Source organism: Heteronotia binoei, chromosome 15, assembly GCF_032191835.1.
Source record: "Heteronotia binoei isolate CCM8104 ecotype False Entrance Well chromosome 15, APGP_CSIRO_Hbin_v1, whole genome shotgun sequence".
In the NCBI taxonomy this organism is placed as follows: domain Eukaryota; kingdom Metazoa; phylum Chordata; class Lepidosauria; order Squamata; family Gekkonidae; genus Heteronotia; species Heteronotia binoei.
Window position 1 is genome coordinate 55,965,499 of NC_083237.1, and position 12,776 is coordinate 55,978,274.

General features: G+C 49.4%; 1 protein-coding gene across 1 annotated transcript in view; it reads right to left on the reverse strand.

Annotated features, from left to right (window-relative positions):
* Positions 1–3,655: 3,655 nt before the first annotated feature.
* Positions 3,656–12,776, reverse strand: part of P3H4 (prolyl 3-hydroxylase family member 4 (inactive)) — a 22,739-nt gene continuing 13,618 nt past the window's right edge. Inside the window, exons 2-6 of the mRNA XM_060256367.1 lie at positions 11,806–11,977; positions 11,445–11,573; positions 8,003–8,148; positions 6,734–6,817; positions 3,656–3,828 (exon numbers count right to left, since the gene is read on the reverse strand). Coding sequence (XP_060112350.1) covers positions 3,682–3,828; positions 6,734–6,817; positions 8,003–8,148; positions 11,445–11,573; positions 11,806–11,977 — 678 coding nt within the window. The 3' untranslated portion in view covers positions 3,656–3,681. The remainder of the gene's footprint in view (positions 3,829–6,733; positions 6,818–8,002; positions 8,149–11,444; positions 11,574–11,805; positions 11,978–12,776) is intronic.

Consider the following 12,776-nt stretch of genomic DNA (forward strand, 5'->3'; position numbering starts at 1 on the left):
ACTATGTCAAGATAGAGAACTGACGGGTATGAATAGGCAAATAAATATAGAACACTCTGTGAGGGTTTTCCCTAATGCATATACCAAAACAATTTTTATACTAAACAATATTCAATGGTAGTCCAAAAAAATTCCCTCCTACAGAAAATTGTACAATGTTCTCTCTTTGTTTGCAGAGCTACACAAAGTCCAAGAAATTCCAAAATAGATACGACTGCTTCCCAAAACAGGTGTGGCTGCAAACGGACTGCTGCTTCCGTTCTCTTTTTGGAGTCAATCCTTCTTCAGGCAGCTCACCAAAGGGGCTGGCGTGTCATAAAAGCTGATTAAACAACCTTTTAAATACATATTGTCTTGAGTCTTATAATTCAAGATACTCCCATGTATACTCACTAAATTAGTTCTATTGGTTGTGCTCTGTGCCTCCAATGGATCTGGCTCAACACTTCTATTTGTCCAGGGCTTCTCTTGAAAGGGCCAAAGAATCCAAGGGAGTCAAGTTTAATAAACCTAACAGGTGTATTCAATTTGATTTGGGAGTATACTGGAATGAAACTACTGTTTTACAAAGATCCTGAATTAACTTACAGCTTGTAGCACAGCAAACCTTTAAGGATCCTGAATTAACTTAGAACATTTTAACCACCATTTTTACAAGAATTATTGCACCAAACTTAAGACCTTTAAATGCATCAGAATAACAGAACTGAAGCAATGCCACCTAGTATCAGATTTTTCAATGGTAACAGAACCAAAAAACTTTTTACAGATATCAACACAAGTTTGAAATGGGCAATGGTAAAGTCAGCAAGTTAACGTTTCATGTGCAAGGTGCGTGCACAAAGTGGTGATTTAGAAGCAGTAAGAAAATCTTCGGCTCATAAGTCTTCGATCTGCTCCATTTAATCCATGCAGGCCATTTGGTCTGGCATTTAAAGTCTGACTGCAAACCTGTTTCTAAGATGCTCATGGTTTCAAACACGCCCCGTGACAAGCCTATGCTCCATCATCAACTCTGCCTCCAGAATTTCGATCCCAGTTACTGAAAAACCAAAGCACAGAAGGCAGCATTTCAGTCTGTAAAAAGGGCCCCAGAAGTCTCGGATTCAGAGGATATGAAAAATGGAAAAATATGGTGAGAGCAGGGGTCCCCGACCTTTTCCAGCCTGTGGGTACCTTCAGAATTTAAACACAGTATGATGGGTGCAGCCACAAAATGGCTGCCTCACTGGAACCAGCCACAAAATGGTTGCTGAAGCTTATCATCAGCCACATAGTGAAGATCCTTGAGCGGTGGTGGCAGTTGCTACCAAAACAATGTTCTTTTTTTTAAAAAATGAACAGCCAATAAGTGGCCAATCAGAAGCCTGGTGGGCAAAAGCCCCACCTAGCACCACTCGCTTTCTAAAAACACTTGGCAAGCACCAGGAAACATATCAACGGTTGCCATGGCGCCCATGTGGGGGACCCTTACTCTAGAGCAATTAGGTACAGCAGATGATGTCAAACTGCTCCTAATTTAAGGGACTGGGCCCTCTGATTCAATTAACCCTGCAGCAATGTTAATGAATTATGAGGTGACACTGCTGAGTAATAAGCAGGCCTCAGATTCAGCAGGAGCCCACAGGAGTGCAGCTCCTGAACCTTTCTGACGGTTCCCCCTCTTCCTCCCCACCTACATTGTCCATGGAATAGTAGGTGCAGCTGCATAACAATCCCTGGATCAGGAGAGCGGGCAGCCAGCCAGCCACCAGGGGCTTTGCCATGCCCCCAGCAGCCCTCATGAACCCCTGGAGAAGCCCCCGCCACCCTTTCTCCACTTCTTATGTGACTTTGGGTAGCAAATGGCATGCTGGCCTTTTGACTTGGGGGGGGGGGGGGCGGTCCAGGAGAGCAAGGCCTGCTTGAGCTGGCTGGATCTCTAGCCAACCCAAGCAGGCTTCACTTGCCCGGGGCTCTCCTTTCTTGCATTGGGTTGTTTTTGACTTGGGGGGGGGGCATATGCTAATGCGTTATGCTAATGCGCTCTACCACCTATTTTTTTTACGAAATGACTCCTGGTAAGAAGAGAGTATTATCTGCGCTTTTAGCAGCTCACATGGTTTTTGGAAGAAGACATCAAGTCTTAACAAGCAAGCACGGAAGGACTATTTACGAATGCTCAGGCAGATTTACTTGATGAAATCTAACTGTTTAGTATATTTGGACAACTGGATGCAAATCAGCGTACAACTGGAAAATGTTCAATGGGGTATTCATAAGCAACAGATGCTGTAATGTATTATTTCACAGATGGTTGTTTGCATCGTATTTAAGTGTGAATGTGCAAATAAAAAAGGAGGAGGAAGAAAAACCAGAAGGCAGCAGGAAAAGAACTAGGAGGTATTTTATTAAAACTGAGCTAACATTTTTTCCTTAAAAAAAAAAAATCTGTACAAAGCAAAACGAACAAAAAAATTAAATTAACCAAGAAACCAAAATATTACAAAGGCAGCACTATGAGGTTTCAAAAAGGCACTTGACCAGTCAGTCTGAACATACCGATTAGTCGCTTCGAGTACCAGGTCAGCAAGAAGCCGGTACCTACAGAGGAACCCGTCAGAACCACAGCAAAGCATGCTGGGAGTCTGGTTCCTGCCAGAAAAGCCTTTGGGGGAAAGGGCGTATGGCTTGTGTTGGTCCCACGGAGGGTCAGCGGCACGGTGAAACCAGTTGTATAGCTCACCACTGCCTGCGCATGTGCTAATGCGGCTAGCCATAATCACTATTTGAGGTCACGCTAACTGAGCTGAGGTTAAAGCCAGATGCCACTGCAAGGAGGTTTGTTTCCAAGACTGCTCGCGGGGCAATTCTAAAAGTGAAGCACCATGGGATATTCAAACGGCACTTCTGATTGGCTCAGCCCAACCAATCCGATCTAGGTGGCATTAAAGGTTCTAGGCACAAGGAGGTGTCAAGATGGAACTTCCTCCCAGCCTTGCTGGGACATTAGTGTAAGAACGGCCTGAAGGGCAGGAAACATGATGGGACAGAGGGAAGGGAACATCCACCTGCTCCGGATACGCCCACTACAGCAACTGTGGTGGGCACAAAGATTTAGGATGACCCCTCACCGGCAGATGATGCCCATACCTCTCACTCGTCCTTCTCTGCGAATAAAAAAAAGCAAGGCGTTAAATGAAGATTTCCGCCCTGCCCCACCAGCCCCTGCACAAAGACCGGATGTGGAAGCTTGCCAAACGCTGTTTACATATTCCAGGAAAGCCACGCCACAACAGTGCTCTCTCGCTGCCGCCACCTTCGGGATCCATGCAGCATGCGCTCAACGGTCCACCTGGGAGGCTCAGAACTCGGAAGAGAAAAGGGAAGGGGGGGCGGCATGACTGTGCTGGTGCAGGGAATTGGAAGAAAGCACCCCGTCCCCCGACATCCACGGGGGAGCCACAGCAATTCTCAAACTCTCGAGTAATCACTTGCACGGGACTGCCGGAAGCTCAGAAGCCGAGCTGAGCGTCTACAGACGGGTGGACAGATGGACAGACAGACAGCCGCACGGATGCAGGAGTAAGCCATGGAAGACACAATATGGGGGAGTGAGAAGCCACCCACAAGGTAGGGGTGTAAAGAGATCCTGGCGGAGAGAGCTGAAAAGCCGTGCAAGGCCAGCCCTCCATCTTGCCCTCAGTGACCTTCATCTGCTCTGTCGCCTTTGGACCGTGGCTCCTGCCACCACTGGGCCAGGAACCCTTCTTCATAGTCCCCGAGCCCCTCGAACTCGGCGTCTGATGGCAACTCTGAATCCGTCTCCTCCTCGTCGCCCACCTCCGCCTGAGACGAGAAAGAACCGTCAGTCACAAGACAGCTTCACAAGAAGGTGCGGGTGTATGATTTTGACAGACGGCACGCACCAGGGGTGGAATTCTAGCAGGAGCTCCCTTGCATATTAGGCCACCCATCCCTGATGTAGCCTATCCTCCAGGAGCTTACAGGGCTCTTTTTTGTAAGCTCTTGGAGGATTGGCTACATCAGGGGTGGCCTAATATGCAAAGGAGCTCCTGCTAGAATTCTATCCTTGGTAGACACTACAAAGTTGAAGAATGTGGGTAGTGGGCACAGAATTCAGCATAGGGTTGCCAGCTCTTCCCTGGCCACCAGCAGAGATGACGGGGTAAGGTCGCCACATCCAGGCTGGGAAACTTCTGGAGATTTGGGGGCGGAGCTTGGGGAGAACAGGAACCTTAGCGGAGTACAATGCCACAGAGTCCACCCTTCAAAGCATCCATCAGAAGCAGTCACCCTTTGAATTCCAGAGCCAGGAGACAACAGTCAGAGAAGGTCTCTCTGTCCTGTTGTCGGCCCTCCAGAGGAACCGGTTGGCCCGTGTGAGACAGGATGCTGGACTAGGTGGACTATTGGTCTGATCCAGTAGGGCTCTCCTTATTTTCTTATCGTGGAAGGCCTCAACCTCTCTGTCCTGTTGTTGGCTCTCCAGAGGAACTGGTTGGCCACTGTGTGAGACAGGATGCTGGACTAGGTGGACCACCGGCCTGATCCAGCAGGGCTCTTCTTATATTTTTATGTTCCCTTTGATGCAAAAAGCTTGGTACAAGCATTTCAACAAATACAGCAGCGTTCCAGTTCAACCGGTGTCCCGAGGGAAACGCTGAGATCACGGAGGGTTAGATTGGACTGAGATGGTTTCCTTTCCATCATGGGAACAATCAGACAAGGGAGGGGGGCATTACGAAACACTGCAAGCTGCCTTGAGCCAGATAGATAGGGCAGGGTATGCAGCTCTGAGACACAGACCCTGACTGATTTATTTTAAAAGGAAGAGAGGGAGGGTCCCAAGACCGGAAATTATTCTTCAGATTCCCTTTCACATGGGGTGTGATTGCCATACAAATGATGCACGGGTCTCGAATGTAATGTGACATAGGGCTGGCACCAGTGTATGCCCAAGAAGGAGGGGTGCCAAGCCAGCCCTCCAATGGCATTCTGGGACCTGTCATGGGTAGGGCTTTTTTTGTAGAAAAAGCCCAACAGGAACTAATTTGCATATTAGGCCACACTCTCTGACATCACCATTGTTTTGCGCAAAAGCCCAGCAGGAACTCATCTGCGTTTAGGTCATACCTCCAACGTCACCATTATTTTGCACAGGGCTTTTTGTAGGAAAAGCAAGCCCAGCATGAGCTCATCTGCATATTAGGCCACACCTCCATTGTCACCACTATATTGCACAGGGCTTTTTTTGTAGAAAAAGCCCAGCAGGAACTCATTTGCATATTAGGCCACACACCCCGAAATCACCATTGATTGGCAGAGCTTTTTTGTAGAAAAAGCCCAGCAGGAACTTATGTACATATTAGGCCACACCCCCTGACACCAAGCCAACTGGAACTGTGTTCCTGTGCGTTCCTGCTAAAAAAAAAAAAAAACGGTCATGGTCCACAGTACTTGTGAGTGCTGCCTTGCACTGGCTACCCAGGGCCTTCCTCTACTCTAGGGTCCAGGAGCGGGGGCACTATGGGGAGGGACGGTGGCTCAGTGGTAGAGCATCTGCTTGGTTAGCAGAAGGTCCTCGGTTCAATCCCCGGCATCTCCAACTAAAAAGAGGCCAGGCAAGGACGTGAAAAACCTCAGCTTGAGACCCTGGAGAGCCGCTGCCAGTCTGAGTAGACAAAACTGACTTTGATAGACCGAGGGTCTGAGTTAGTATAAGGCAGCTTCATATGTTCATATATGTCCATATGTTCATGCAGTAAGCTCTGGGATGCCACTGTACTTCCAAAGCGGTAGCTTTTTGAAGGCGCGACCGGGATGGCCCTCGGACAGGTTGAGGGTGGGACGGGAAGTGGCCACGTGTGTTTGGTCACACTTTTTTGGTCCGCCCCTCTGCCAGCTCAAAATGCCCGTCTGGACCCAGCCAAGGAGTTGCCCTACTACTGAGGCACGGAGCCCTCCTCCAAGTAGTCAAGTTTAGCCCTGCTACGTCTGGCGTTCCAAACCAAGGCTGATCATCTATCATATTTCTATTTTAAAGCCCTATATGGCCGAGGACCTGCCTACCTGAAGGACCGTCTCTCCCCATATGAGCCCCAAAGAGCATTGCGGTCGGCTGGAAAAAACCAGCTGACCGTCCCTGGGCCAAGGGAGGCCAGATTGAAGGCCACCCGAGATAGGGCCTTCTCTATTGCTGCTCCACTGCTGTGGAATCAACTCCCGGTAGAGGTGCGGGCCCTGCGGAGTTTGGAACAGTTCCGCAGGGCCTGTAAGACCCACCTCTATAAACTAGCCTTCAACCAATGATAAACTAGGAAATGCCTCTAAAAAAGTGCTCTTGGTTACTGAATTTTATGGAATTATTGAAGATCGAATGTTTTAGCACCATTGTAATTTGTAAATTTTAACTTGTAATTTGTCTTAACTTGGATTTTATTTGCAATTTATGTAATCTGATGTATAATGTATTTTATGTTGTAAGCCGCCCTGAGCCTGCTTTGGCGGGGAGGACGGGATAGAAATTAAAAGTTATTATTATATTATTTCACCTGCCTTCCCAGAAGAAATGCCTCAGCAACAACACTCAATGGTTGATCCGGCTGACAAACAGGGACAGATCACCCAAACAGCTTCATGGATGAACAGGAAATGGAACCCGATTTTCCCTGGTTCTCTCCCACGAGACCCCCAGGATGGCAATGACATCTGACACCACCACCTCTCTCACCTCATCATCTGACTGAAGGTATTGCCTGGCAAACTCCAAGAGTTTTTTCTGCGCAGATGTCTGGTTGTGGTACCGCAAGGCCTCCTGGGGGAGAAGGGAAGGAAGACACAAAGTATGCATAATAAATGATGCAGAACCAGGCCTCAGATTCAGCAGGAGCTCAGCTCCTGAACCTTTCTGATAGTCCTCCCTCTTCCTCCCCATCTACCTTGTCCATTGAATAATAAGTAGGTGCAGCTGCATAACAATCCCTGGATGAGGAGAGTGGGCAGCCAGACAGCCACCAGGGGCTTTGCCACACCCCCAGCAGTCCTCATTAACCCTTGGAGAAGCCCGCAGCACCCTTTCTCCACCTCTTATGTAATTTTGGATTGCAGGTGGCTTACTGGCCTTTTGAGTGGGGGGGGGGCGACCAGGAGAGCCCCAGGTGAGCGAGGCCTCCTTGGGCTGGCTGGATCTCTAGCCAGCCTAAGCAGGCCTCACTTGCCTGAGGCTCTCCTTTCTTGCATTGGGTTGCTTTTGGCTGGTGGGTGGGTATATGCTAATGAGTTATGCTAGTGAGCTCCACCACCTATTTTTCTACAAAATTACCCCTGTGCAGAACACTGTGTGAGCTTTTGAGCTGAACTGAGCTGAGCTTTTGAGCTGAACTGAGCTGAGCTTTTGAGCTGAACTCAAAAGCTTACATTTCTGCATTCTCATTTTCCTTGCTTGTAAGTTTTTGTCCATTCCACAAGTGTTTTGCTCCCTCTAGTGGACAATTCAATATTATACCGCTTCTTCTCTGGCGTATCTCCCCACAGATTTAAACAGCAGGTTTTTATGCCGGACATAAACCACTGTAATATGGAATAAGCCACTAGACAAATAAAAACACAGGTGGAACAGGGAAAAAAAAAAGAAGAAACAGGAACTTACAAACCAGGAAAATGAGAACGTGGGAAAAGCCCCGTTACATGCCATTTGGTTGGTCCTAATAAAAGGTATTGTGCGGACTGTTTCCTGTGTTTTTGGATGGTACACTGGAGCTCCTTTGCATATTAGGCCACACAGGAGCTCCTTTGCATATCAGGCCACACACCCCTGATGTAGCCAATCATTCAAGAGCTTACAAAGTTCTTTTTTGTAAGCTCTTGGAGGATTGACTACATCAGGGGTGTGTGGCCTAACATGCAAAGGAGCTCCTGCTAGAATTCCACCCCTGACTGGAACCCACATGGCTGCCAACATTTTCTTTCTAACCAATCCATCCCTGGCTCTCGTGCTCACCGGCCGGGGGTTGAAGTCTTCCTCTTCCAGGTGCCAGCGCTCACGGTAGAAGCGGTAATAGACCAGGTTCTGCTGCATAACCTCATCTCCAGGGTCAAAGAGCATGTAGCTGGCCACACTCTGAACGGCGTTCTTGATGTCATTCACTGCACAAAGAATAACACACCGCGTCAGCGGAAGAGACATCTTGGGGGACTTGCACACAGTGCGGATTCTCTAGGGTTCTTCTTGTTTTCCTGTCCCTCTGCCTGTTTAATTTTGGTTACATCCAGCTTGATGAAGGGCTAAGGTGAACTTGAAAGCTTGCACAGTGTTTTGTGTCAATTTGGTTGGTCCTAATAAAAGGCACTGCCCCCTCACTGGGATGGCCTCGGCTAGCCTGATCTCTTCAGATCCCCAAAGCTACGCAGGGTCAGACTGAGCTAGTATGTGGATGGGAGACCTTCCCCCTGCAATGCAGAGGCAGGCAACAGCAAACCACACCTGTTTGTCTCTTGCCTTGGAAACCCCATAAGGGGTAGTCATAAGTTGGCTACGACTCGGTGGAAAAATAAATAATAAAAAGTGTTAAACTAATTTCCTTCCTTCCCTCCCTCCTTCCCTCCCTCCTTCCTTCCCTCCCTCCTTCCCTCCCTCCTTCCTTCCTTCCCTCCTTCCTTCCCTCCCTCCTTCCCTCCCTCCTTCCTTCCCTCCCTCCTTCCCTCTCTCCCTCCTTCCTTCCCTCCCTCCTTCCCTCCTTCCTTCCCTCCTTCCTTCCCTCCCTCCTTCCCTCCTCCTTCCTTCTTTCCTTCCCTCCTTCCTTCCTTCCCTCCCTCCTTCCTTCCCTCCCTCCTTCCCTCCTTCCTTCCCTCCCTCCTTCCCTCCTTCCTTCCCTCCCTCCTTCCTTCCCTCCCTCCTTCCTTCCTTCCCTCCTTCCTTCCCTCCCTCCTTCCTTCCCTCCTTCCTTCCCTCCCTCCTTCCCTCCCTCCTTCCTTCCCTCCCTCCTTCCCTCCCTCCCTCCTTCCTTCCCTCCTTCCTTCCCTCCTTCCCTCCCTCCTTCCTTCCCTCCCTCCTTCCCTCCTTCCCTCCCTCCTTCCCTCCCTCCTTCCTTCCTTCCCTCCTTCCTTCCCTCCTTCCTTCCCTCCCTCCTTCCTTCCCTCCTTCCCTCCCTCCTTCCTTCCTCCCTCCTCCTTCCCTCCTTCCTTCCTTCCCTCCTTCCTTCCCTCCTTCCCTCCCTCCTTCCTTCCCTCCTTCCCTCTCTCCCTCCTTCCTTCCCTCCCTCCTTCCCTCCTTCCTTCCCTCCCTCCTTCCTTCTTTCCTTCCCTCCTTCCTTCCCTCCCTCCTTCCTTCCCTCCTCCCCTCCCTCCCTCCTTCCTTCCCTCCTTCCTTCCTTCCCCCTTCCTTCCTTCCCTCCTTCCCTCCCTCCTTCCTTCCTTCCTTCCCTCCCTCCTTCCCTCCCTCCTTCCTTCCCTCCCTCCCTCCTTCCTTCCCTCCTTCCTTCCTTCCCTCCTTCCCTTCCCTCCCCTCCCTCTTTCCTTCCTTCCTTCCCTCCTTCCTTCCCTCCCTCCTTCCCTCCTTCCCTCCCTCCTTCCTTCCCTCCCTCCTTCCTTCCTTCCTTCCCTCCTTCCCTCCCTCCTTCCTTCCCTCCTTCCTTCGTTCCCTCCTTCCTTCCTTCCTTCCTTCCTTCCTTCCTTCCTTCCTTCCTTCCTTCCTTCCTTCCGATTTTACATCAACCAATAATGGCTGTTTACAAGTTTATTGTCCTATAACAGCCAATATGCTCTGGATGCATAAAGCTTTTATATAGGGAAATGTTTTTAAGCACAGGCTAGACGGCCACCTGACAGCAATGCTGATTCTGTGAACTTGGGCAGATCCTGAGAGGGAGGGCAGGAAGGGCTGCATCAGGGCTTCGTTCTCGTGGCCCCTTCTTGTACGTCCAGGGAAAGGCTGATCGCCACTTTGGGGTCAAGCGGCAATTCTTCTCCAGGCCAGTTTGGCCGGGGATCCTGGCAGTTTCTGCCATCTTCTGGGTATGGAGCAGGGGCCACTGGGTGTTTGGGGGGTATTTCTGAAATTTCTTGCATTGTGCAGAGAGTTGGACTAGATGATCCTGGAGGTCCCTTCAAACTATGATTCTAGGATACTACGTTTATTTACAGTGCCTTGCCACCTGTGAAGGGAAGGGATCCTTCAGCCACTGAATTAGTATCTGGAAAAGATGACAGACTCCAAAATATTAGGCATTCCTGCTTTAAGGTAAGCAGGCACAGTGTGTAAAGGTGGCTCTCAATGGCCAGGTGGAACTTCCAGGTCCAGAGGCAGGATACCTCTGAATACCAGATAATGGAAGTAAACAGCATCCTACAGAGCAATGAAATTTAGGATACGCTGCCACAGGGTATGGGACATTTGAAGGCCTGTCCCACACCTCCCTGAGAGTCAGCATAGTGTACTGCAGAGGTGGCCAAACTTACTTAACTTGCCACATAGAATAAATGTCAGATGTTTGAGAGCCACAAGACATGAACAAATATTACGTCTTTATTAAAACTCTTAAAAGTTTCTTTGAATAGAAAGATAAAATATGTATGTATAACGCTTTACAACATGATCATGCTAGAAGGAGACTTTTTAAAAAGCAAAAGCTGGGAATAACAGTCCCCATAAGACCAGTAAAGGGAAAGGTCAGGGAGTTATTTTTTTGGCACCAGAGGGAGAAGGAAACATGCATGTACCGTATAAATCACTGACCACCATTTGTATCATTATGTGTTTCTCTCTGCCTTGACACCAAGGTTATTAAATACAGCTCCTACAAGTGCTATGAAACTAAGGGGAAACCCCACAGTACCCTCTTTAATTCCATCCCTCCTTCCACTGGCTCCCTCAACTCTCGCACTCTCTCTCCTCGCTCTAGGTCTCCAGCCAACCTCTGTAGTGGAGGAGAAGAGCTTGCAAGCCTGCCTATTTCCTCCTCATTCCTCACTTCACACACGGTGGAAATAGTCATCTACCTATGGGTCAGCACTCAGAGGCTGACTGAGGTCCCAATGCTTAGCATGCTTACTTGAGAGTAAGCCTGCATTAAGGTCCTCCTTGACCTCTGGCAGCTGCACAATATGTGTAAAAGAGCCAGATGTGGTCACATTTGGCTACATCTGGTGTAGTGGTTAAAGTGTCAGACTAGGATCTATGAAATCCAGGTTTGAATCCCCAGCATGGAAGCTCCCTGAGTGACCTTGGGCCAGTCACATACTCTCAGCCTAACCTACCTCACAAGGTTATTGTGAGGATAAAAACAGAGGAGAGCAGAATGCCATAAACTGCTTTGGGATGAAAGGTGGGATTGAAATAAAGTAAATGAACAAGAGGGTTTGGTAATAGCCTCTCTGTTCGGCACGCATGGACGGATCTGAACCCCCCACCGTGTCCCCAAACGAACCCTCTCCCAGGGACTCACACTTGTAATACGCAAACTGAAGGTAGTGATACATTGTGGCTACAAACTTCTCCACAAAGTAGCCACCTACGTTTGGGGTCAGGTCAGCCTCACAATCCACTTTGCACTGCAGGACTTCCACAAAGTGATCTGGATGGGTGGGGGAGAAAAGAACAGACATATAAATGCAAACAAATAAAGGCCTCCATCTCTTGAATGCCCTTTCTCATGCCCCTTCACTCCCCCCCACCCCCGGCAGTTTTCACGACATTTCCGTGCCTGCATATTCTTGCCAACTCTGGTTTGGGAAATCACGATACATCACGGAACGCAGCATTAGAACGTCTATCCAAAAATCTACTAGCATTTTCTCTGCCCTCACCTGCAATGGCGGGATAGAAATCCTTAAAGTCACGGAGCTCATAGCCGCCTTCACAGCCAGCCAGACAGTTCTCGTAAACCTTGTAGTACTCCGCTAATGCATGCTCCATGTCAGCGATGCTGCTCCGGAAATCCCCGCTGTTATACAGCTTCACGGCTCGCACAAAAACGGTCTGCAGGCCGGTGGAAGGGAAAGGTCACAGGTCAGGTTTGGCAAAAGAAGTCCCACCCCATCACACTCAACTGCCCACCCGCTTGAGAGTTCTAAAAGACGGAGACGGAGGTTCTCTATCTGAGCCGCAGTGGCCTGGGAAAGGAGATCCCCCCTTGACGGCTTTTGACGGGCTGCCACTAATTCTGGCCCCAAAGGTCAGGAGCCTGGGAGTGCTCCTGGAGTCCTCCTTGTCTATGGAGGCCCAAATAGCAAACACTGCCAAGTCCGCCTTTTTCCATCTGAGGCGGTTACGACAGTTGGCCCCTTTTCTGGAGCACTGCGACTTAGCAATGGTGATCCATGCTATGGTCACCTCGAGAACAGACTACTGTAATGCCCTCTACATGGGCTGCCTTTGACTCTGACTCGGAGACCGCAGCTAGTGCAGAATGCTGCGGCGCGGTTGCTAATGGAGCTCCCGTGATGGGAGCACATTCAACCAGTGTTGAAAGAGCTGCACTGGCTGCCTATTGTGTTCTGAGTCCGTTTCAAAGTGCTGCTATTGACCTTTAAAGCCCTATGTGGCCGAGGGATCTATTTATCCAAGGGACCACCTTTCCCCATATGTTCCTTAGAGAGTACTGCATTCGGGAACTCAAACTCCCCGGACCAAGGAAGGCCAGACTGGGCACTACACATGCCATGGCCTTCTTAGTGGCAGCACCAATGCTGTGGAATGATGCCATAAGAGCTCTACGGGATCCCTCCGGGCTGGTAAAACTGAACCTTTTAGACAGGCCTATAACAACTAGCAGAGA